The following is a 21,623-nucleotide window of genomic DNA, read 5'->3' on the forward strand; positions in this document are numbered from 1 at the left end:
CAAGTCTGTTGTCTTCTCTTTTCCTTGCCCAGATTGGCATATTTATCACAGTAGCACACGCATCTTCTTGCTCTTGTAAGATAACAAATTGCCCAGATGATTAAAAGGAAATCAAAGAAAAAAGCAGCAAATGGCTTTTTGTAAATGCACTCGGACAGTTGCTGTGCTCCCAATAAAGTCTAAACTTCAGGCAAACAGCGCACTGCTCCCCGCATGGCTGGAGGCAGGCTTTGGTCCTATATGTTTATTATCGTTTAGAAATTGTATAAATGCTCTTTTATTCTTTTTTGTTCTACCCTTATTCTCCAACGCATTCCCCTCCTGCTTCCTGTTTCCCAGACAGGTCCCCACCTCTTCCTCCCCACAGCCAAAAATAATACAAAAGGGAACATACAAAAGATTTTTTGAGCCCTGAGATGTGATAATGAATGGGCAGGATAGACACAGTAGTCCCAGCACAAAAATGTTGATCACGCAAAGTCAGTATGAGGAATTGCACGTTTGGGGTTAGGAATTCAGTGTTATGCATCCTCTTGTTTAATATATTTTTAGGTCAGAGCAGACGAGATGACTCACAACCCAGGACTCTTAGGAAATGTGTGTGTACTGAGTGTATTGATCACATCTCCAGGTTTGGTTTAATAAGCTCATTGTGACACACTGTGCTTATGAACATGCTGTTGTTGCCTGAGAGTGTGCGAACACAACTGCTATGTATGTTTGTGTCAGCTGTTGAGAAAGAAATGTTAAGATACCTCTGGATGTTAATAAAATGTCTCTAAAGAATACATTTTTTCATTCATGAACCTAACCAGAGTAATTACAAGGAATCCAATTCTGCTGTGTAACCTCCTTGCAATACTTTCTAAGGATGAATCTTAATTGAGGATCGAGACCTAAAATATTGCTCTGCTTCGTACATTCCACAGTCGTCAGCATTTGCTCTTGCGTATCCATTTCCTGTGAGAAGTTTACCACACTCTGGGGCATGCTTTGAACCTGATCCTTTGATTTCAGTGGGAGCTAGGATTGACAATTCAAGGAACTAATTGTGGTTTTTTGCTGTTTATAATGCTAAACCAAAGCTGCTTCCAAACTGGATGACAACAGGTTAAATACAGGCTTGATGAAGTTTGGAGAAAAGTTTGCAGTGAGGGCCACTAGCCAGCTCACTGAAAGCCATCCAAGGTTGTTATATAAATAAATGCTCTCTTCAGAAACATTTTGAAACATTCTTACTTTATATATAATTTTTCAAATGGCCATTGTATGGCTACTTGCTGTCTTGACTGTATGGCAGCATGCAGGGTATGTGATGGTGTGCCAGCACACATGGCTTTTATCATATTTTGATACTAGCACAATGGATTGCTCACACTTTTGAATTCTTGATTTGGCTATCCTTAATCCTTTGCTGACATTGATGCTATTTTTTGTTGTTGTGACTGGTCGCAGATATTTTTTCTGTCTTTTTTAAACAGTCAAAAAAAACCAACAAAAGCCCTCCAAAGCCCTGGTTCAGTGTTTGCAGATTTCTTTCATCCTTTTTTTTTTCCTATCTAGATGCCTATCAAATTCAGCCACGCTTAGCTGCAGTCCTTTGTTCAGTATCTCATAACCAGTGCACTGCCATTCTCTATGCTTAAGACCCAAATACCACAGATTTTTATTGAAAAAATTCGGCTTGTCCATTCAAAAGAATATTAGTTAGATAAAGCTGGATTTCATTATCACCAAGTTAGGGAACAAAGCCTGATTTTTACTCCTTGTTCAGAGTTATGGGTTCAGACATTTTTCCTATTTGAGACATTTGTTACCTCCTATTTCTGCTGGTGAAAATTGGTAATTTCTGGTAAAGTTGATTTTGATCTTTAGAGTCTGATTAAAATATTTGATAACCCCGGTTACATCATGCCCCAGAGCAACAGGAAAATGAGTCATGTTTATATGAAAGTAGTGATTCTGTCCTTTATATCCACATTTTTACTTTAAAATTATCTTTGCTGAATGCAGTTGAGGCTTCTGATTTCAGCATTTCTAACACTCTGAAGAAGTTTAAGAAGAGAAGATCCAGGGACAAAGCCATCTGGGTCATGGTAGGAGGGTTTATTGAGAGTGCTGTTGTGCATGAATAACAGTGAATGGGCTGGTTTGGCTAAATACACTTCCTTAGCGGTTCATTCTTTGGGCTGAGACCAAGAGGGAAAATGGGCACAGGCCATTATTGTATTGAAGAAATTAGCAAACAGAGACTTCAGTCCTGTGTAGGAGAGTCAAGAATTAATAGACTTGTCCGTTTCAGACTGGTGGCTGGTGTGACCCATTCGGACAGCGTTAGGGAGGACTGGCCTGATGCCTGAGGCGTATGTTGAAGTTACCACAGGAAAACAAGTTTTTCATATCACATGATCTTTCCTTGCTGGCTGTGCCTGTGCCTGCTTTTTGCACTTGGCAAAAACCTGTTTGCTGAGCATCCAGTTAACTTGATTTCCTTAGTATATACAAGGGATTAGGAACATGCATACAAAAATGTACCACAAGTGAGCCGTCAGTAAGTATCTTATTGTGGTACCTGAAAAGTTGTTTTATCTCTCTTTTTTTTCAATGAACTATAAACATATAGGCAAGATGTGCTGACATATGACTAGTTTTGTCTTAAAACCTTTGCAATAGAAATTATTTGCTATCGCCTGAAACTTTCTTATATACTTTCATTTCAGGCTGCAGTTTTCCATTTTTCCCAAGTGTATTTTGCAAAACTACTTATTTTAATACTAAAACTCTGTTTATTTTATTCTGTCCCAAATGTTAAGCTTCTGATGTGCTGCAGCTTTTTCATGACTAGCAACTACCCAGTAAAAGTTGCCAAGAGGAAAAGCTGGAGGTTTTGGCAGCTGGGTGGGAACAGATGACAATCTTGGAATAGATAGGCCATAGTACTGGGCTTTGTTGTTGTTGTTCAGGAAGCAATGAAGGCCTTTGGCAATGGGAAGATCCATCGTTCAAATCTTGTTTTAGGGTTAAGGATAAAAAATAGCATGGCATTTCAGGGGAGGCAGATAAGTTTTGAATCTTTTATTCCTCTTAACTTCAGGGCTGCACCATAACATCCAGTTCAATTTCTGCCTGTGGTGTCAGCAATGCAAGTGTCAGTGTTGCTCAGAGCTTTTGCTGTTTTGGTGCACAGTGAAACACTGATACTGGCACTGGACCTGGTGCCACTGTTTGCTCTGAGCCTGAGTGAACAGCAGTGGCACTGACCTTACTGTTAGTGTTTTGGGTCGTCTTCAGTTAGAGACAGTTTCTCCTCCAATGCAGTCTTGATATTTTCACCTTTTTTTACAGATGAGTCCCCTTTTTTACATGCCAGTAGAAAGCAATGGGGTCATGATGGAAATTGAAATTTGACCTTCACTATTGCATGTGTAACTCTGCTTTGCTTGTGTAAATTACAAAGAGAATCCTTTCAAGTATTGTAAACAGACCTGGTAGATCAGACTTGCTTGTCAGCCACATTAGACATTTTCATTTTCTGTCACAGCCTGATCAAAGTATCCAACTTCCTAATTAGGTTTTGGATAGCTTCCAAGTTCAGTGCTTGATGTCCAATTATATCTGCAGTAAAATGGCACTTAGAAGTAACTAGCACTTCCAGATAGGAACTTCTGATGATCTGCTAGAAAAATTCAGAATCAAGACATTATGAAATACTTCAGCATCAATAAAACAGAGGAAGCCAATGAACATATTGATACAGTGCCTTCCCTGATGTTCTGTCCTCAAATTATTATAAGTGTTTGGACTTTTTTTTTTACTCTTGACAGAACTTTACTGTTGCCATATTGTCCTATATTTACCTGTGCAAAGCACCCAGAAGTTTGAGTGCTTTAAAGACTTCACAACATGGGCAGGTGCTTCTCAAGCGATCTGTTATTTTTCAAAAGTCTGTATGGATGGGTGAAATTCCAGTACATAACATGGCTGTCAACCAAGACTAGTTCTTTGCATTTCATTGGAGCAAGTTTAGATTCATACCCTGAGAACTAGGAGTATATTTTGGTTCTTCAGGTGGAATTAGGTTTTCCAGAGCTGTCTGGACCCGAACCTAGATGCCAAACTTGTGTCCCCGTAAAGGCTCCTGGCCTGTCATTCTCTAAAGGGGAGATATACTGTCTTGAGGCTTGGCACATTGATAATGCTGATGGTTCCAGCTAGAACCTTCCTTCTGGTTCCTCTCTGGGGGAGAGAGATGAAGTCAAACATCAGCATCATGAGTGGTGACTCCAGTTCCTTCATGTCTGGATTTTGAATGTTCTGGGTCAGCTTTAACCTGGATAGCTGATAGACATCTTAAAATACAGACTCTGAACCAAATCAAGTATCTGCAAGTCTAGGAGGGATTGCAGAGTCTGCAGTTTGTCGTCTTGTTGCAGTTAGTGGCAAAACTATCTTGATTGCTGCTGGCTGTAGAGTTAGGTGAGTACTAAGCTCTGCTGAAAATGATACACACGTATCACATTACTGTCAGAGGCACACACTGGATTTCTCTTGAGTTGTATTTCATAGTGGTGAGCATACTCAATGTGTTTCATAAATAATCTTTACTTTCAGTAAATGAGCTTCAGAGGTAACAATCTAACTAGATTAGAGCTCATACCTTTCTCAGTTGACAAACGTACTGAGCACTGAATTTTCCTGGACCAGTGACTGCAAACTCTGAAAGGACTAATAAGAAGTAGGTCCTTAGCAGGCGTAGGACAGCTCTACAGTGGCTGTCCTGTACTGTGTGAAGGATCTGGGACTGCGCATGGAAGTGTCATGGTGTGCAGTTCACATGTATTCTGCCACTACATGTGCCCCAGAGGACTTGGATGATAGTGTAATAGAGGGAGCAAAGAGGTGCTTTGAGTGCTCCCTCCTAGGGATGGAAATGTTCTTCTGCTGGGGAAGTGAGACTTTTTGCAATTGTATGTGAAACTGAAAAATCAGACAAAGGCCTTGACAGGATTGTCCACATGCCAACTGTTGGCCTTTTCTATCTGGCTTACTTCAAGTATGTGGGGTCTCATAAAGTCACATCCTATTATTTGTCACCCATGAATCATCATTTCTTTTAACTGGTTAAATTGAGGAGCAAGGTGCAAGGAGAATGACCCTCATTAATCAGGGCAGATGGGTTGAATTAGTGGGTCACACTTTTTTATCCCTAGCCAGTGGAACTGGCTTGACAGCCAACAGCCAAACAAGTCTTATGGCTCTTCTTTTGTTCCTGAAGGGAGCCATCTTCTTCTTCCCCTTGCAATTTTTAGTCTTTATTGCTGTGTATCATACAGGCACTGGATAAAAAGTTTAATACCCGCCACATTGCCTGCAGTGTAGCAACTAAAGGGCAATGGGACTCCTGTCCTGTGTGGTGTACTCCATCTTTACACAAAGCTCCCTCTCTTGCACCAGTGGTGAGGAGAAGCTGGACGTCCAGCAGAACTTTGATAAGAGCACGACAAGAGCAGCTCACTTCTGTCTGAGATATTCTTGAACTATTTTCCTACTAGGCTGGTAGTGGAAGTAGAGATCTATAGGGATTCACCATCATTCAGCAGTTTGGGTTTGTGTCTCTGTAGATAGTAGTCCTGCTCCTCCCACAAAAACAAAAACAAAAACAAAAACAAACAAAAAAATCCGAAACAAAACAACAACAACAAAAAACCCCCAGTAGTTGATGTGCTTTGTGGCAAATAGCTTTGTGGGAATGAAGACCAAAGAACTTTTCTGTCCCTCCTAGTGGTCCAGCAGCCTGGAGTGGTTGAGACCACCAAGGTGGTCTCAGCCTGACTGGTTTCTCTAGATCAGTGCTCAAGACAAGGTGGTGGGCTTAGTTGGCCTAAAAATTGTCGTGCCAGGGAAAGGAGTGAAGAAGCAGGCTGGTTTCTAAACCCTTCCTCACCACTCCCTGGGAGATTGGGACCACAAGAAGAGAAGGTCGTATAAGGTACTTGGAATAAGCTGGGAAGTGCATATGGGGAAAGATTCTTTGTTTCTACCACCAAAAAAATGTGCAGGAGCAGGTAGGGCCCTGGCAGGAGGTGAGGGAAGGGCTGTGGCCATAGCCCCTCGCCAGGCTTTATCTGCCATGCAGATTAGGTGCAGGGCTTTTCTGGCTCAGCAGTTGCTAGGCTCTTCCCTGCTATTGACTTGGTGGAGAGGCTGAGGGGGGTGGGTGGGAGGGACTGCATTACATTGTTTCTTTGAGTTGTTTTTCTCCCCCCATCTATGGGGAGATGGGCTTGATCCTCTGGTTTTGGATTTCAGAGGCAGAAGGCAAGACATGACCAGCTGGTGTCTTGAAATGGCACAGGTGCAGTGGCTGCGGGAGGGGGGAGCCGGGAATAATTACAGGTTTGTGAAGCATCAGGCTCTGCCTGAAAAGGGCTCATCGAGAAACCGCTCTTTATGGAAAATTAATGGTGAAGCTGGAAAAACTGTCAGGCCCACTATTGTTGTCATGGGGTGGTGATGCCTTAAAGGAACAGCACCTCCTGCTCGCCCCCCCCCCATGGGCAGCCCAGAGCTGGCATGCAGCTTTCTGATCCCACAGCAATTGAAATTTCATGTCATTGTCATCAGATTTAATGGCCTTGAGTCCTTGTCTCTTCTCCCTGCTGCTGCCCTCCCCCTTTCCCCCCCTAATTTGTGATTATGCTTGCTCTTTCCTTTGGAAGCTTTTATTTACTTGGCCCCTAAACCTGTTTCTGCCCCATTGGATGAAGGCTAAGTGGACCAGAAAGCCCAAATTACATGATGTGAAGAACTCAAAAGCATTGCTTCTCCTGGTGGTGGGGGTTATTACTGAAAGACTATGTGGCATGTTGGAAAGCTTCTCCCAAAACCCATTAGAATTTATCTGTGGAGAGACCAGACTCCCAGCTAAAGCTGTTTCTCATAGTCCCAGAAATGCACCTTACAAAGAAAACAGAAAGGTTGCTAAGGCAAGTACAATTGATTGTGTCCCACACCCAGGCCTGTGTACAGACAGTCTCATACCTCTGAATATAACATCCATGCTAAAGTATAGCATGTCTCACCTGCATCTATTCTGTTCTGTTGCTTTTTGTCTATCTTTACAGCTCAGATCTATAATCAGCTATTATTTAAAAAAGAAACAACGGTGTGGCAGATTTTGTGGTGAACTTGAAAGTCATCCCACCACATTGTATCTGCAACCAACAGTGCTGCTTGTGGGAGCTTTGACAGTAATAATATCAAATTACCTGCCAGTTCCCTAGAGTAGTCAGTGGGGCCTCCTTACATTCCTGTTGATGGGACCTTTGTACTCAGAAGGCAGAAGTCTCTGTCTCTCCTCTGGTCATATGAAGCTTTTATTTCTTGATCAGATGCTGGACTCTCCAGATTGTGATGTAGTTGGGTCACCAGCTCCCATAGATTAAAATTTTTTTACTAAAACCCCTTTCTTAATATTGGTAGAAGTGTTCTCTGAGGAGTAGTTTTTAGAGGTTTCTAAAATGTATTAGTTGGAATGTCTCTTTCTCCAAGCCCTGTGAAATCACAGTGGTGGTATTAAACCAGCTATCCTTTCAAGCTGCAAGAAATGAAAAACAGTGCTAATAAACTCCATTAGAAGCTCCTGAAACGACAGTAAATGATTCTCCTATAAACAATAAAAGTTCTTAGTGTTGGCTGTGGAGGACACTGGGGCAGTGCTTTGGTGGCTGAAGGATTTATTGGGGCAAGCTCAGGACACTTCATAATAAGACACATTCACATAGGAGGTTCATCCCATCCTTGTGCTGATGATCACTGCTGTGGAGGTGCAGGAGCACATTTTTATGTGACAGCCTCTTTGACTGCAACTTCACCTACTTTTTAATAAAGGGGTGAGTGTATGTTTGTGTGCAAGTCTGGCTTCCTGTACATGGTAAACTCCATTTGACCAGATGTGCCAAAACTCCGTTTAAAACTGACAGGAGATAGGTTTTTTTTTCTGCCACCTTTCTTCTCTCAGGCCCTTTAAACAAGCTGTGGTCTCACTGGAAGCTTTTCTACCTCCTATCTTAAAATGTCACACTTCAGAATTGTGTTGTTTAAGGAAAATTAGGCCCCAGGCACTACACTGAGTTAAATTTGGAGAGAAAGTTAATGTTTGTGAAGGAAGAGGAAGCAGTTATTTGGAAAGGTGACTTTTTTGTTTGTATGTGCCAAATGATGAGTCTGTTAGGATAGTTTCATGTGGAAGTGACAGATTATACTTTTAAGTTGGGAAGGCCCTGCTGCCCATGGAACAATGTACAGACTTTAATGAAAATATAGTGGATACTTTCTGGTTGTTGTATCTTCACTTCTAGTATAATACCTGCTACCATATGTGGGTATTCCCAGACTATCTTTGAGTAGCCTCAAACAAGTACCAAATCTTCATGTCTCCCAGGGTGTGACTATCTCACCAGAAGATGCTGGTGTTGATGGGTGCTGTCTTGGAATGATGAGTGCTTCTGGACCATGTTCTGCCCTTGGTGGCAGCAATGCTGTCATCTCTCTCTAACAGTGATTTCTCTCCCTCCCATCTCCCTTTCCCTTCTGCAGACATGCCTGGAGTTGGAGCGATACCTTCAGACTGAGCCACGGAAGATCTCTGAGACCTTTGGTGAGGATTTGGACTGTTTCCTTCATGCCTCCTCAGCCCCAGATGCAGAGGACAATATGCGGCGGCTGGAGCCCATCCTTTTACCAGTGGACACAAGTACGTGTGACAAAAGCGCCAGCATGGACATCATCCTCTCCCGTGACAAGCTGCTGTCTGAGACGTGCCTCAGCTCACAGTCCACCAGCTCTTCCACAGAAGGCTACACAGCCGTCAACCAGGCCCAGCTCAATGCAGTGACCTCATTAACCCCCCCTTCCTCTCCAGAGCTCAGCCGCCACCTCGTCAAAACCCCACAGACTCTCTCAGCGGTGGATGGCACAGTGACGTTGAAACTGGTAGCCAAGAAAACTTCACTCAGCTCTGTGAAAGTGGGTGTAGCAACAGCGACTGCGGGGACAATAAAAAGTGGGCAGAGTGACAGTGAGCAAGGAGGTGCAGGGACAGAAGCATCCCCAGAAAATAAGAAGAGGGTTCATCGCTGTCAATTTAATGGGTGCCGGAAAGTTTACACAAAGAGCTCCCACTTAAAGGCTCACCAGAGGACTCATACAGGTACTTATGCAGGGTGCTTCTCTCATCTTGTCCTGCCACCTACCCGTAACCATCCCTTTTTATTCTCATTTAGAAAGGAAAAAAAAAATCTCTTCTGAAAGTCCAAGCTTTTGTCTATGAAACAGAACAGTGGAAAATATGATAGTCCAGCAAATGTACCCATTATTCAATAGAACAGAGGAGTTCACCATCTACCATTAACCTGTTGGGGTTTCATATATCTTATGGGGCTTGATGCAGAGTAATTTTAGGATACCTAAGGGACGTAGATGTATCATTCATGTTAAAACTATGTACACGTCACTTCGGGTTTTTGGCACGCACTTCCCCAAGACAACTTTAAAAATGTAAAGTTTAGTCAAGTGTTATTTTCTTCAAATAGAAAATAGCGTGGGTAGGTTTTTGGTGCCTTTTGTATACGAGAAAGAGAAGTGTGTTTCAGATCTCAAATATGTGGTTGAGGAATAATCTGTGCATGAGGCAGCGTGTGTATATGCAGACGTGTAGGCATGCAGAGGCACATACCCTTCAGATACTCATGATCTTGGACTTCTCCAGTGCTAAAATATAGTGAGAACAAATAAAAGAATGACATGGAGTTTGAATGAAATAATGTAGGTAGAGAGGGAATGGGATGCATGGATAGATGTGAGGCTGTTATTTTGGGTAACATTTACAAATGTTATATATATATATATATATGTGTGTGTGTGTGTAAGCTGGTTGAAGCATACCGAATTGGCTTAGGCTGGCTGTTCAGGTTCCCTCCTCTCATTTCTGCATAGTCCCCAGCAGCTCTTCAGCTGGTATTCATTGGCATTAATAGCTATGCAGTTCACACACGTTGCTGCTTTGTTCTAAGCTTCACACGTGATGAGAAATGATAAATTCCCATTAGCACTGTCTTATCATGTGATTATTCTTGTTTCCAGAGGGATTGCTATAATCAGTTTTCTCAATTTTACTGTAAAATGTGTGGTCTCTTACAATAACTGCACATTTAGTTCACGATCTTATCATGCAGGCAGATTCCTAGAAGCAAGGTTGTTCTTGCAAGGTAGAAAATAACACGTTGGACCAACACAGTAAATCAGATAAATATGTGGGTTGTTAAGAGAGCTGCATCCATCACATACTAGGCAGCGCTGCATGGTCTGAAGTATAAATCATAGTAAGACATAAAAGGCATTGATCTTTTTATATGGGCTTTCTAGTGCTTTTACTGGGGATGGCTGCCTTGCCAGGAGTGACCTCACCTGTGATTCAGTGATTTGAAAGCCAGTGAAAGTAGTACAATAATTTTAAAATCAGCATCAACATGGTCAGAATGTCCAATGTCCAATGTTGGTTCCTTGTAGCACCAATGCTGCTGTGAGGGCTTCTCCCTGCAGGGGCTGGCCAGTGGGACATCCCAGCCGAGGCCTTCCAGCAGATGATGGAGCTTCCATGAAAGCACAAATGAAGACTGTGAGAGCTGTTGACCCAGTGATCTTGTCTGTTCAGATATAACCCCCATGTTCGTTCTCAAGCTGGAAGTGATCGGTCTTACACAGCTTTTCCTGAGGTTAGTCAGGGATGTGACACAATAGTGTGGAAAGGGTGAGCTTGTGAAGTTTTCCTGGTGTAGTCATGCAAATGGGGATATGGACAAGGAATCATGAGGAGCACTTACAAAAACTTCTAATCTCTCAGCGCCTCAACCCTTTGGTGTCAAAATCTTGTAAGAATTTGCATGCCTTTGATCCCAGCCTTAGGCCTGGTTGAATTTTCTGGGGCCAAAACCTTTCGCCTCCAACATTACCATATGAAATCTTACATTTTACAATTAATCCACAATGAGAAACGTTTCTCACTGGCCCTGTGATCTTTCTGTTGAATCGCCTTGGATTGTAGGTGGTGCCATGACGTGCTGAGCCTGCCCATCCACAGCAGTGCTTGATGTGGTGAGAGAGGCATGTCTGCCTTCGCTGGCAGAGAGAGAAGACCTTTATCAGATGACGAGACTGCAGCTGCCTGGGTGCAGAGCCCAGACCTCCCATTCCCAGCACTTCACCTGGTGGGATCAGCTAGCTCTGATCTTGCCAGTTAAACCATCAGTGGTTTAAACAGCCCCAAATTATGGGAGTGTTTCTGTTTCCATTCACCATGTCCTGAGCTGATAGCTTAGGTTGTTAGGAAAGCAGGCAGGCAAAAAACAGGAGGGAATACAAGCTTGGAATGATGACTTCTCCTATCCTAACAGCTGTAAAACCACCCTGCCCCTACCCATGTCCTAGCTGTGCACGGCTTTGTAGAAAGCATGGTGATGAGGACTGAATGCACCCTTGTTGTTAAAACACATCTTTGATGCAGAACCTGGGAGCAGGAAACCTGTGTCATTTTGTCTGTGGAAAGCAGGTTGTCTAAATACCTGTGAACATTTACATCCTGGGAGCAACCTGAGTAAATCGAGGGAAGGAGTGTGATAGGCTTACCTAAACAGCTTATTTGAGTCTGGAGCACAGAGTCATCCAGACTCCTTCATACTGCTTGCGTGCTCTGTTCCCTAAAAACACACTGACTGCTGGATGCCTTAAATGAGAGCTGGTACAATCAAAACGTCTAATGTGTTCACACTGACCTCTTCAGTGGGCTTCCCCACAGGGAGCTCCTGCCTCTGGTGAAGACATGGGACAGAGAGGAGTAGGTATGGATATTTGGGACTGAATTATAAATGTCAGGACTGTGTCCTTTCCCATGCAGCCTTCAGGGCATGGGACAAGGAGCCCTTTTTTCCATGGGTGCTTTGTTTTTTTCACGCCTGAACTGAGTGTGCTGTGGGTTGCAAATGCACCCATCAGTGCCAATGGCTAGTAGCCACTTGGCTTAGTCAGTGGCTGAGCCAGAGGGTCTGAAATGATTGCAGGATATTTTCCTTTGGCTGGTGGTTCGTTAGTGTGTCATGCGAGAGCAGTGTGCCAGTGTGGGCTCTGTGGAACGGTGTGAGCGCCCGGCACACAAAGAGCTCCCAGTGTGGGGCTCACAGGCACAGAGGCAGATGTGGGCTGGTCACTCAGCCTGCACGTGCGAAGTCCACTTGCTGGATCAGAGGGATTTACTGCGGTGCATGAAAACTAGAAGCCATGGGCTGGGGAGCGGCTGGGGGGTGGAAGGCAGCGGAAGGAGGCTGCATTCCTTTCATTCATATGTAAGGCTGACCAGACAGACGCTGGCTGCTGTTCCTGCTGCTGCCTGATGAGCCGGGCTGGGCTGCAGGCAGTGCGGGCTGATAGCAGCTTGCTAGATTGGGAACAATCCTCTCTTGGGGTTTTATTTTGCTGGGAAGACCAGGGAGCATCAAACCCCACATTTCACATTTCACTTGGTGCATCTTCCACGTTACTGTCCCACACCTCATCTGCAAGAGAATCAGGACAGCACTCTAAGGCCCATCAGTGGTTGAACTGGTTATGAAACCACCTTCTGGATGACCTTTGGAGAGGGGAAAAACAATCATCTGTGTGGGAGAGAATTTAATCTGGAAGGGAAAGGGAAAAACATTGTCTGTATGGAAAGGGAAATGAAAATATTTGACTGAACTCAAAGCAAGCTGGGGCATCTAAAGTTAAGGGTGTGTAAAGGAGCTAAGAGCAGTGGTGGGACTGACTGTCAGAGTGCAGCAAAGAAGCCCCTCGGTGAAGAAATAGCAGCTGGGCCTGTAAACAGGAGGAAAAGGTGAGATAGAGGTTTGGGAAAACCACACTGCCGGTGTGAGGGTGCAGTAGAAATATCTAAAGAAGGAGCAACCAGGACTGGCATGGTAATTCAACTCTGGCGCATTCTCTCACAGTTATTCGTGGAGCAGACATCAGTGCAAACAATGGCATTTTCTCTCTTTTAAGAGAGGAAAATTTTCATCCTGCCTTCACACATGCATGGAGATGAATTGTCAATGTAATGGAGAGTGGAGAGGAAAGGAATTCCAATGAGCCAAACCCATGTATAATCATCAGTACTTCCTAAATTAGAAAACAGGATATTGCTGGAGAATGTTGAATGCAAATAAGTCTAAGGGTGAGCTGGCCTGTGACCTATGGGAAGATTAGTCATGGGATGTGACTGTCTCCCAGATCAGAGACTGCTGGAGATCTCTATCTCCTGACAAAACCATTCCTATCAGGCTTCCTTGCAGTAATTAGCAGGGCAAGGTATAAGGTGGCGTGGGCACTTTCTGACTGGGCATGATGCAGCACATAGAAACTGGCCAGGAAATCCTTAAGATTGGGACAATGATAAAAAAAAATACCCTTTTGGGGTTCTGCTAGGATTTGCATTTTACAAGTATCAGAAGGCTTGATTTTTTTTTCTTTATCCATCCAAAACCAGGATTGGATACAACTGAAGCTCAAGTCTGAGAAACAACAGTTGGGCACCTCAGATCTATATTTAGGTTTCTAAGGGCTAAACAAGTGGGAAATACCCATGTAAATAGATGTTACTAGTCTATGTGTGATCTTAAGATAGCACTTCTTAAGTGGGGTTTGTTTCACATTGTCAGGACATCTTATTTTAAATTATAGAGTTCTTTGATCCAAAATGCTGGGTGAGAGTAACTAAAACAAACAAATCCACTCTGCAGGAAAACAAAGTACTACATTTGCAAGGAAAAGATGAGACACAAGATATTAGAAACAGCATTTCCCAGCAGAAGGTTTTTGAGATGGTGTATCAAATAATGGAGAAGAACTTTCACCAAGTGTTGCAGATGAAAGAAAATATCTGGAATCTGAAAATTATTGGAGGGGACAAAGTTGAGGAGAGTAGTCTGGATGATAGGAAAGAAGATTAATACAAAGGAAAGGAATAACAGAAAATAAAGACTGTGTCAGCGATAGCACATGAATGGGAAGCTGCATTGCTGTATTGTTTTAGTGTAGTAGCGTCTGTGAACAGAAAACCAATGAAGAGAAGGAAAAAGCAAGTAGCCAAGGACAGCACCGATTCTGTAGGATTCAAGACTGAAAAATTACTTAGGGAAAAGCATTTGGGAGAACAATATTGGTGACATAGGAGGAATTAAGGCCAAAGCCCAAGATGTTTTTGTTGTACAGAGACCCATGGCTTTGTGGTGAGTCCACAGCTCTGTGTGCAGGACTGAAACCTCCAAGGGGACATGGAGGGACATGGAGGATCCTGCAGCTCCAATGGCAGCAGCTGAAGCAACAGATGAATACACTGCTGGAAGTGAGAGCCAGGGAATTGAAGGAGGAAGGGTATGTGAAAGACCTTCATTCAGGGCTGCATTTCTTGGGGAGAACAGTTGTTTAGCCGCTTCGGAAAGATGTGGTTTTGTTGTGATGCTGGACTTTAAAAAGGTTTTTTTTGTGTAAAAACATAACAAGTCTTTATCAAAGCTGATTAAAATAAGCCCAGCTTGATCCTGAACTCCCTACAACTTTCTGATCTTGCAGCCTTTTGGCCATTTGGCAAGTTTGGAGGGGAGTGTTCTGATTTTGTTATGGAGAGTCAGAGCCTCACTTCATTATTACAGCAAGAGCTTAGACTTAAAAAATTATCTTTGAAAACTACCCAGGCAGCAGGAGGATGGCCCCTGCCAAAAGCGGCCCTTGCCATTTAAAACACCAGCGGTGTTCATCCATAGCTTGTTGTCAATACCTGAATTCTCAGTCCTGTGTTTCTGCTCCATCATTTGCCAAATCAATAGCATGGCATAATCTTAGTGTTTAGGTTTGAAAATGTACATAGGTGTTAGTTGTTTGTTTGTTTGCCATGTGAGAAGATTTCTGGCACAAGGTAGACCTAGAAATTGATGGTTTTTGTCTGTTCAGCAGTGGCAGGAGGGCAAATGCAGGTGCCTCCAAGTGTTATGGCAGTGTACCTTGGTAAGGCACAGAGGAGCTTCTTGAATTTGTAATTTGGTGTTTTCTTTATACCCATCCACCTGTTCCTGAGCCCCTGTGAAGCACCCAGCCAGTGGGCAAATGATAGAGATCACAAAAAGAGACTCAAAGAAAAATCCAATTTGTCTTCTGCCAATTTCCCTTTGTGTTGCTGCTGTCCCACACTGGTTAGAATTGGCAAGTTAACAAGGAGAAGCTATGATTTCCTGTCCATTTGTCCAAAAGCACAGTCATTTCTAAAGTATTTGAGGTCATGCCAGGGATGAATTGGAGATGCGTCCTCAGAAATGCTGTTTTAGGCTGAGATGGACATGACTGAGAGACCTGAAGTGCTCTGGGCAGGAAAAGTCAAGTGTGCTACCTCTCATCTTAAAGGCAGGTGCTGGGTTAGAGGCTTTTCCTAAGCACAGTGTGGGTGTTTGAGTCTGGGTCATATCTGGGCAGATAGTAGCCAGCAGCCTGGATGGACCTCTCCTAATCCAGAGCCTGTCTTTCCCACCCCATGTGGACACAGTCCCACCTGCATACCAGCAGCAGCAACTTGAAAGCAGGAGCAGATGAACTACAAGGCTTCATGGAAGCTGACCTAAATACAGCAGAGGTATCCATGCTTTTGTCAAGGGTGGTGGGGTCCCAAATAAAGCCATGGGCACAATGGCATAAGCAGTGCCCACCTTACAGCAAAAACAAATGCAGGCAGGGAGACCAGCCTGTTAGGGATAGGGAATATGAGATACCCATTCAGTCCCATGCTCTCTGGTCAAGTGTCTGTGAGGCTAGTTTTGAAATAAGTTCCATTGTCTGACTCAGGTTCCATGCCACCACAGGAACTGCTTTTCGGTGCCCAGGATGGTGTTCTGGGCAGTGGTGTGAGGCACAGGGTGCATCTTCAGCCATCCAGTGGTTGTGTCCACCATTGTCAGCATCTAGTGCCTGGCTTGGTGGGTTTGTGGGAGTGTGATGTAATTGATCTGCAGGCCTCCCCATACTTATATTTCAGCCATTATCCCCTTATGACAAGGGCTTTATGCTTGGTCTACTTGATTGCAGCACATGTTTCATAGTTACTGTCTGTGGTTAACTCCACCCCTTGGTCATGAGCCCATCATGTTGCATCTCTTCCCTGATGACCTGGGCCATCATGGACCCACCAAGCCAAAACTAATTCACCTTTATGTTGCCAGTCCAGATCTGTCTGAGACACTTTCATCTTGGCAGCCTGATCCACCTGTTCTTTGTTGCAATGTTCTTCAGTAGCCCAACTCTTGAGTATGTGGACATCTGCATGGTGTACTTTTACAGGCAGCTTCTCTACCTGTGGCAATGTCTTGCCACAGTTCAGCAGCCTACATGGGTTTACCTCTACGCTGCCAATTGGTCTAGCCAGTCCCACAGAACATTTGACAGAAACAAGGCATTAAAATTCCTTGACTACAAGACATAGTTCATATTATTAATTAATTATTATTCAATCTTCTTTTGGTTAAATTATTTGTTCCTTTTGCACAATTGTGTCCTAATTTTGAGTTCTCAAATCAGTGCACCGTGAGTCGATGGTTGTAATCTCCTTCTGGTAAAATTATCCCTAGTTTGATGAGTTGGCATTGTTTCTTCCTTGTAACCTGGTCTTATCTTGGTTGTTTTGTCAGTTGTCTTTGATTCCTTGATTCAGAAGAGCTCTTTCATGTAGAGGTGGTAGAAAAGCCTCATGGCCCTGTGTGGCAGTCTGGTTTTGGCCTCCACTCTGTAGAACAATTTGGACCACCTCAAGGTGCTCTTTTCCCAGCAATCTGTCTGTACGGAAGATGAGGATATCCATCACCTTCCCTGTCCCCGAGGTTTCTTCATGTTTCTCCAGATGCAGAAGGCAATACAAGCAAGCCATGCTGAGCAGCCCCACAGGTTGCCAGGCTGTACAGAGCAACCAGCTCACGTCAAGGGGCAAGGTGGTTCCAAAACTGGCACAAAGGATAGGGCAGGCTGGAGGCTGCACTCTCTGGGATAATGGGCGATTGCTTCAGTCACTCAGGAGCAGTGTCCAGCCTCTCCCTGACCTGGTGCTGGCATTTGCAAAGGCCAGTGGTGCTGGTCCATGCAGCAGTCATACTCTTGGAGACAACAGGAGGTTTCTTTGGACCCTCGGGAATGATGCCCATCCTGAACCTCACCCAGTCTGTGGGATTGCAGGGGTCTAGGCAGCTGGTGCGTTCTTTGGCCGTACACGTGGGGGCAGTGAATGACAGAGACAGCCTGTGGAGCACTATGGTCAGGAAAACCACCAGGATGAGCCTCATTCTGGTCCTTTGCAAGGGTGACATCTTGACACGTGAGCTGCCTCGGCGTGCCATGTTGGTCGCAGCTCAGGCTGTGATGTTCCAGGCTGCCCAGTCTCCATGTGCTTGCTCGTGTTGGCATTGTGACATCATGGGCTGCTGTCACACAGGGCTCTGTGATGTCACAACACGTTTCCCACCTGGCTGGCAGGCACTGAAAGCCAAAATGGAGCTGGGAAGCACCTGGGTAGATGGATTTGGAAGCCTGTCCCACTGCTATGACTGCTGGCAGGCACTGAGCCCAGCAGGGGAGTGGCCTGTGTCCCACAGGATTTGCACTGTGAGCTCTGCCCAGACTCCATCCAAGCTGCATTCAGTGCTGTGCCCCAGCTGGGCAGCCATGATATGTTTCCACACAAAATCCTCTTGAGGGCAAAGTGTCAACCCATATTAAGAGGAAAGCCAAAATTTCATGGATTTTGACAAAAAATCTTAACCTCTTTTGAGCAGGGTCTTGGAAAACTGACCTGTAAGAGGAATAACAGACCATTCTCAACATACCATTATCTTTTACCCCACAATGTCAATTGGATACAGTCTACCATATAAAATTTCAAAGGGGTTTATTCCCTTCATAACATGTGTGGTGATTCAGATTCTCACTAAAGCAATAGGAAACACATCTACACTCTCCTTTGTGGATTTCCCACACGGCACCCCTTTCTGCACAGAACTGTAAATAAGTACCTCGACTCTGTGTGTGGATCAACTTCTTGCACGATGGGTGAAGCCACCTGTTTGAGGACAATGATTGCAGAACCAAAATCTTTCCACTGGTCAGCTTTAGACATGATAAGAAGGCTTAATAAGAATCAAAGTCTTTAAAACACTGCAGGCCAGTTTGCAATCCCAGAAGTCCCCATTTGCAGATAAGCACACACATGTTGTGTTAGGTAGAATCTGGCTTTCAAGACTCAGAACTGAAAATTGTGGCTGCAAAAACTGAATGCTGAAAAAACATTTGCAAGCATGCTAGCTATGCTAATGATGACAAACATGAGTTTCAAGATAAAAGCTGATGCCCAGCTGAGTTCTGAAAGAAAGGTGTACTCAACTGTATGGCCGTGCATATTCAGAGGCTTAGTGGGGATTTATTCCTTCCTCCTGTGCATCTGGACTCTCACCACACACAGAGAGGTCTTAATAGCTTAGTTAATATAAACTTCCATTTGTACATCTTGTTGGTCACCTGTAAAGTTTGCAAAGCCTTTCCTTCTTCAGAATGAAATTTTCCACATTTGGGTTTTTTCCAGTATGGTTGTTGTTATTTTAGAAATCGGAGCATGTGTGTTGGAGAGAGGCAGGGAGAAAAGAACTGTGCACAGTGTAACAAGTTTAGCTAAAAACTTGGCCCATGTGGTTGAAAATAATAGAAGACTTCTATCTCTGAATATCTGGGTAAAAATTAACTTGAATTGATTAAGCTGTGATCTGTTGTAAACTGACTTCCATATAAGTGATATTTTATCATTAATTCTTTGTGAGACCCGTAGAAAAGGGGATTTTTTTGGGCTTTGTTTGGCTTTGATTGTGTGTTAGTAAACATGTTTCATACAGAAAACCTCTTTATTTTTTGATTTTTCTCCCTGAAGACACAGTGTCACCCAGCAACAGAATGTTGTAATACATTTGTGTTCTCCTTTGGTTGCTTGCACTCACCTGGCAGCATGAATGGTCTGGGTACTTTCCAGCTACTTGCATGGTAACCCCCTTAGAGCTAAGGACAGGTAATCCTTTGTGCCTTTTCTGAAATCCAGATGAGGAATCTTCCTAGCTGGTAAAATTAATTATCTTTACTCTCTACCTTGTGCTGTTGAGATTAGTCTGCTTAGTTCACCAAGGGCTGCCCAGCAGCTCTGCCAAGGCCTTTCTACTGAGCCCTGCTCGGTGTGGAGCAGCTGGGTGCCCCCTGCCAGCTGTGCCCAAGGACAGAGAAAGCACCAGGAAGGATGGGATCTCCTTCAGCATGTGCCTGCCAGCATGTAGGTAGCTCTGCCTTGGCACCAGGGCAGCCTTTAGTGAGAGAACTTGCCAGTGTATTCTTTAAACCCAAGCACATTATTTTCTTTTTGCATCTATCCTCAAATCAGATTCAGGATCTGAATGATTGAAATCCTGGATATTTTTCCATTTTTGTTGTTGACAAAAGTGGGAAATCAGAAGGAATGTCTGTTCTTTTCCCCCCGTGTTTTATTCCTGTGCTGTCTCTGCCAGTCTGCATCATTTTTTATGGTCATCTTTTCTCTGATTTTCTAGTCACTAAAGGGAGAAGATGGTAAATGCTGAAAAACATCAGCACTGCAATAGTTTGAATAAGCCAACCTCACATTCATTAGCAAAAATATGGAGCAAAACCATAAAAAATGTTAGCCTCTGGAAAAGGAGAGTCTGTTCCTCTTAAATATTTTTTGTCATTTCTCAACACAGTCCATGATACATGCATCTCATATTTTTCCTAATCTATTTGCCTTTATCTATAGTCTGGAATTTCTCAGAAACTCTTGACCTAAACTCTAGGTTTCCAAGGAACACATCTTTGATACCCTGCTCTGGATTATGTAAATATGCACCATGTCCCTTAAAGGCTATCTCATTGTCCACCCTCTAAGGTACCTTACAAAAAACAAAGGGAAGAGAACATGTTTTAGAGTGCTGGAAAAATCTGATCCAGTGAGCTGCTGAATTTTTTTCCTTTTTCATCTGTTCCTTCTGCCGCTGCTACCTTGCTTTGCATCTTGGAGCTTGCAGAGCTCCACAGAATCTGAAACTAGAAGCCCTTATTAGAGGACATTTTAAAAAATTTCTTGCTGCTCCTCTGGGGACCGAAGTAATGTCAGCTTGAAGCAGCAGAGAATGTGTAATTGGGGCAAACAGCGATGCCTCGCGTGATCGGGAGGAACAGGAGGAGAGGAGGGGAAGCGCAACAGCGCGGCGTGCTCAGGCTGTTACTAGGAGACCCCGGCACGAAATGCAGGAGATGCGGGGCGCTAATGGGCCGGCCCGGCCGCCTGGGTACCAGCCCGACCTGCTGCCCAGCTGCCTCTGCCTGCCTGTTGCCAAGCAACTCCATTCCTTTTCCTTTTCCTTTTCCTTTTCCTTTTCCTTTTCCTTTTCCTTTTCCTTTTCCTTTTCCTTTTCCTTTTCCTTTTCCTTTTCCTTTTCCTTTTCCTTTTCCTTTTCCTTTTCCTTTTCCTTTTCCTTTCCCTTTTCCTTTCCCTTTCCCTTTCCCTTTCCCTTTCCCTTTCCCTTCCTTCTTTTTTCTTTTTAAAAATTTTCCCTCTCCTCCATACTCACTTACTCTGGAGGTTTAATTGGGTAGTTTTGCTGCCGGGTGCTCATGTGTCCCTATTGCTCTGCTCCTGTCCCCAGGGCCCGGCCCAGGGGAGGATGTGCTGGCAATTAATGGGGCACAAGCTGGGCTTGTGTGTTCAGGCTGGCACCAGCATCTGTCCCCCAGCCCTGCTCCCCACCATGGAGGAGCTTCCTTCAAAGAGGAGCTGTGGAGAGGGGTTTGAACGGGGAGCACATTGCAAAGGCTTTATCACTCTCAATGGGAGTCTCAGAACCAAAGAGATAAAGCCAGGCGTTCCTCCCCTCCTTCAGGGCTCAGTATGGAGGGCAATGTGTGCTTGTTAAATGCAGCCTCTTGAGTAGAAAATGGAACATTTCCATTTCTTTGAATGTTGCTACGTGCTTTGCTTTTCTCTGCTTTTCAGCTAGGCAAGTGGGCTTTGTGGATGTGTGTTAGGTGCTTGTGTGTGTGTAAGATGTAATGCTGCAAAAATTGGTTTCTTTTTGTGTCCTGAATGGCTACATGCTGAAGACTGCTGCTGGCTTGGTAGACGAGCCTTGGCAAGGCCCTTAGGAACTAATCCGGAGCTTTGAAGTTTGTAGAAAGACTGATTGGACATTGGGTCTTCTTCTTAACCTCTTTCCCCCATCTCTAATATAAATATAATCAGAGTCACCTCTCTATAAGGGTATTTCTGACCTTTTTGGATGAAAGGAGCTGTACATCATTCATGGAAATGTACTGCTTTTACACTTGATCATCCCTGCCCTTCTAAAAATAGGTACAACCGTCTCACATTGTGTATTTCACAATCCTGTCACATTCCTCTTCTGCCCCATACTGTCTTCTGCTGGCTTTTCTCTTGTGCTTTGTCACCCTTTCAAAGG

At 44.0% G+C, this 21,623-nt stretch overlaps 1 protein-coding gene across 4 annotated transcripts in view; it reads left to right on the forward strand.

Annotated features, from left to right (window-relative positions):
• KLF7 (Kruppel like factor 7) overlaps nucleotides 1-21,623 on the forward strand; it is a 65,716-nt gene that overhangs the window by 21,812 nt on the left and 22,281 nt on the right. For 2 of the 4 annotated variants that reach the window (XM_030951988.1, XM_030951989.1), the window contains exon 2: nucleotides 8,599-9,211. In XM_030951988.1, the coding sequence (XP_030807848.1) occupies nucleotides 8,599-9,211 (613 nt within the window). The remainder of the gene's footprint in view (nucleotides 1-8,598; nucleotides 9,212-21,623) is intronic. The other 2 variants (XM_030951991.1, XM_030951990.1) reach the window with 1 other exon arrangement.

This window comes from Camarhynchus parvulus, chromosome 7, assembly GCF_901933205.1.
Source record: "Camarhynchus parvulus chromosome 7, STF_HiC, whole genome shotgun sequence".
NCBI lineage: Eukaryota > Metazoa > Chordata > Aves > Passeriformes > Thraupidae > Camarhynchus > Camarhynchus parvulus.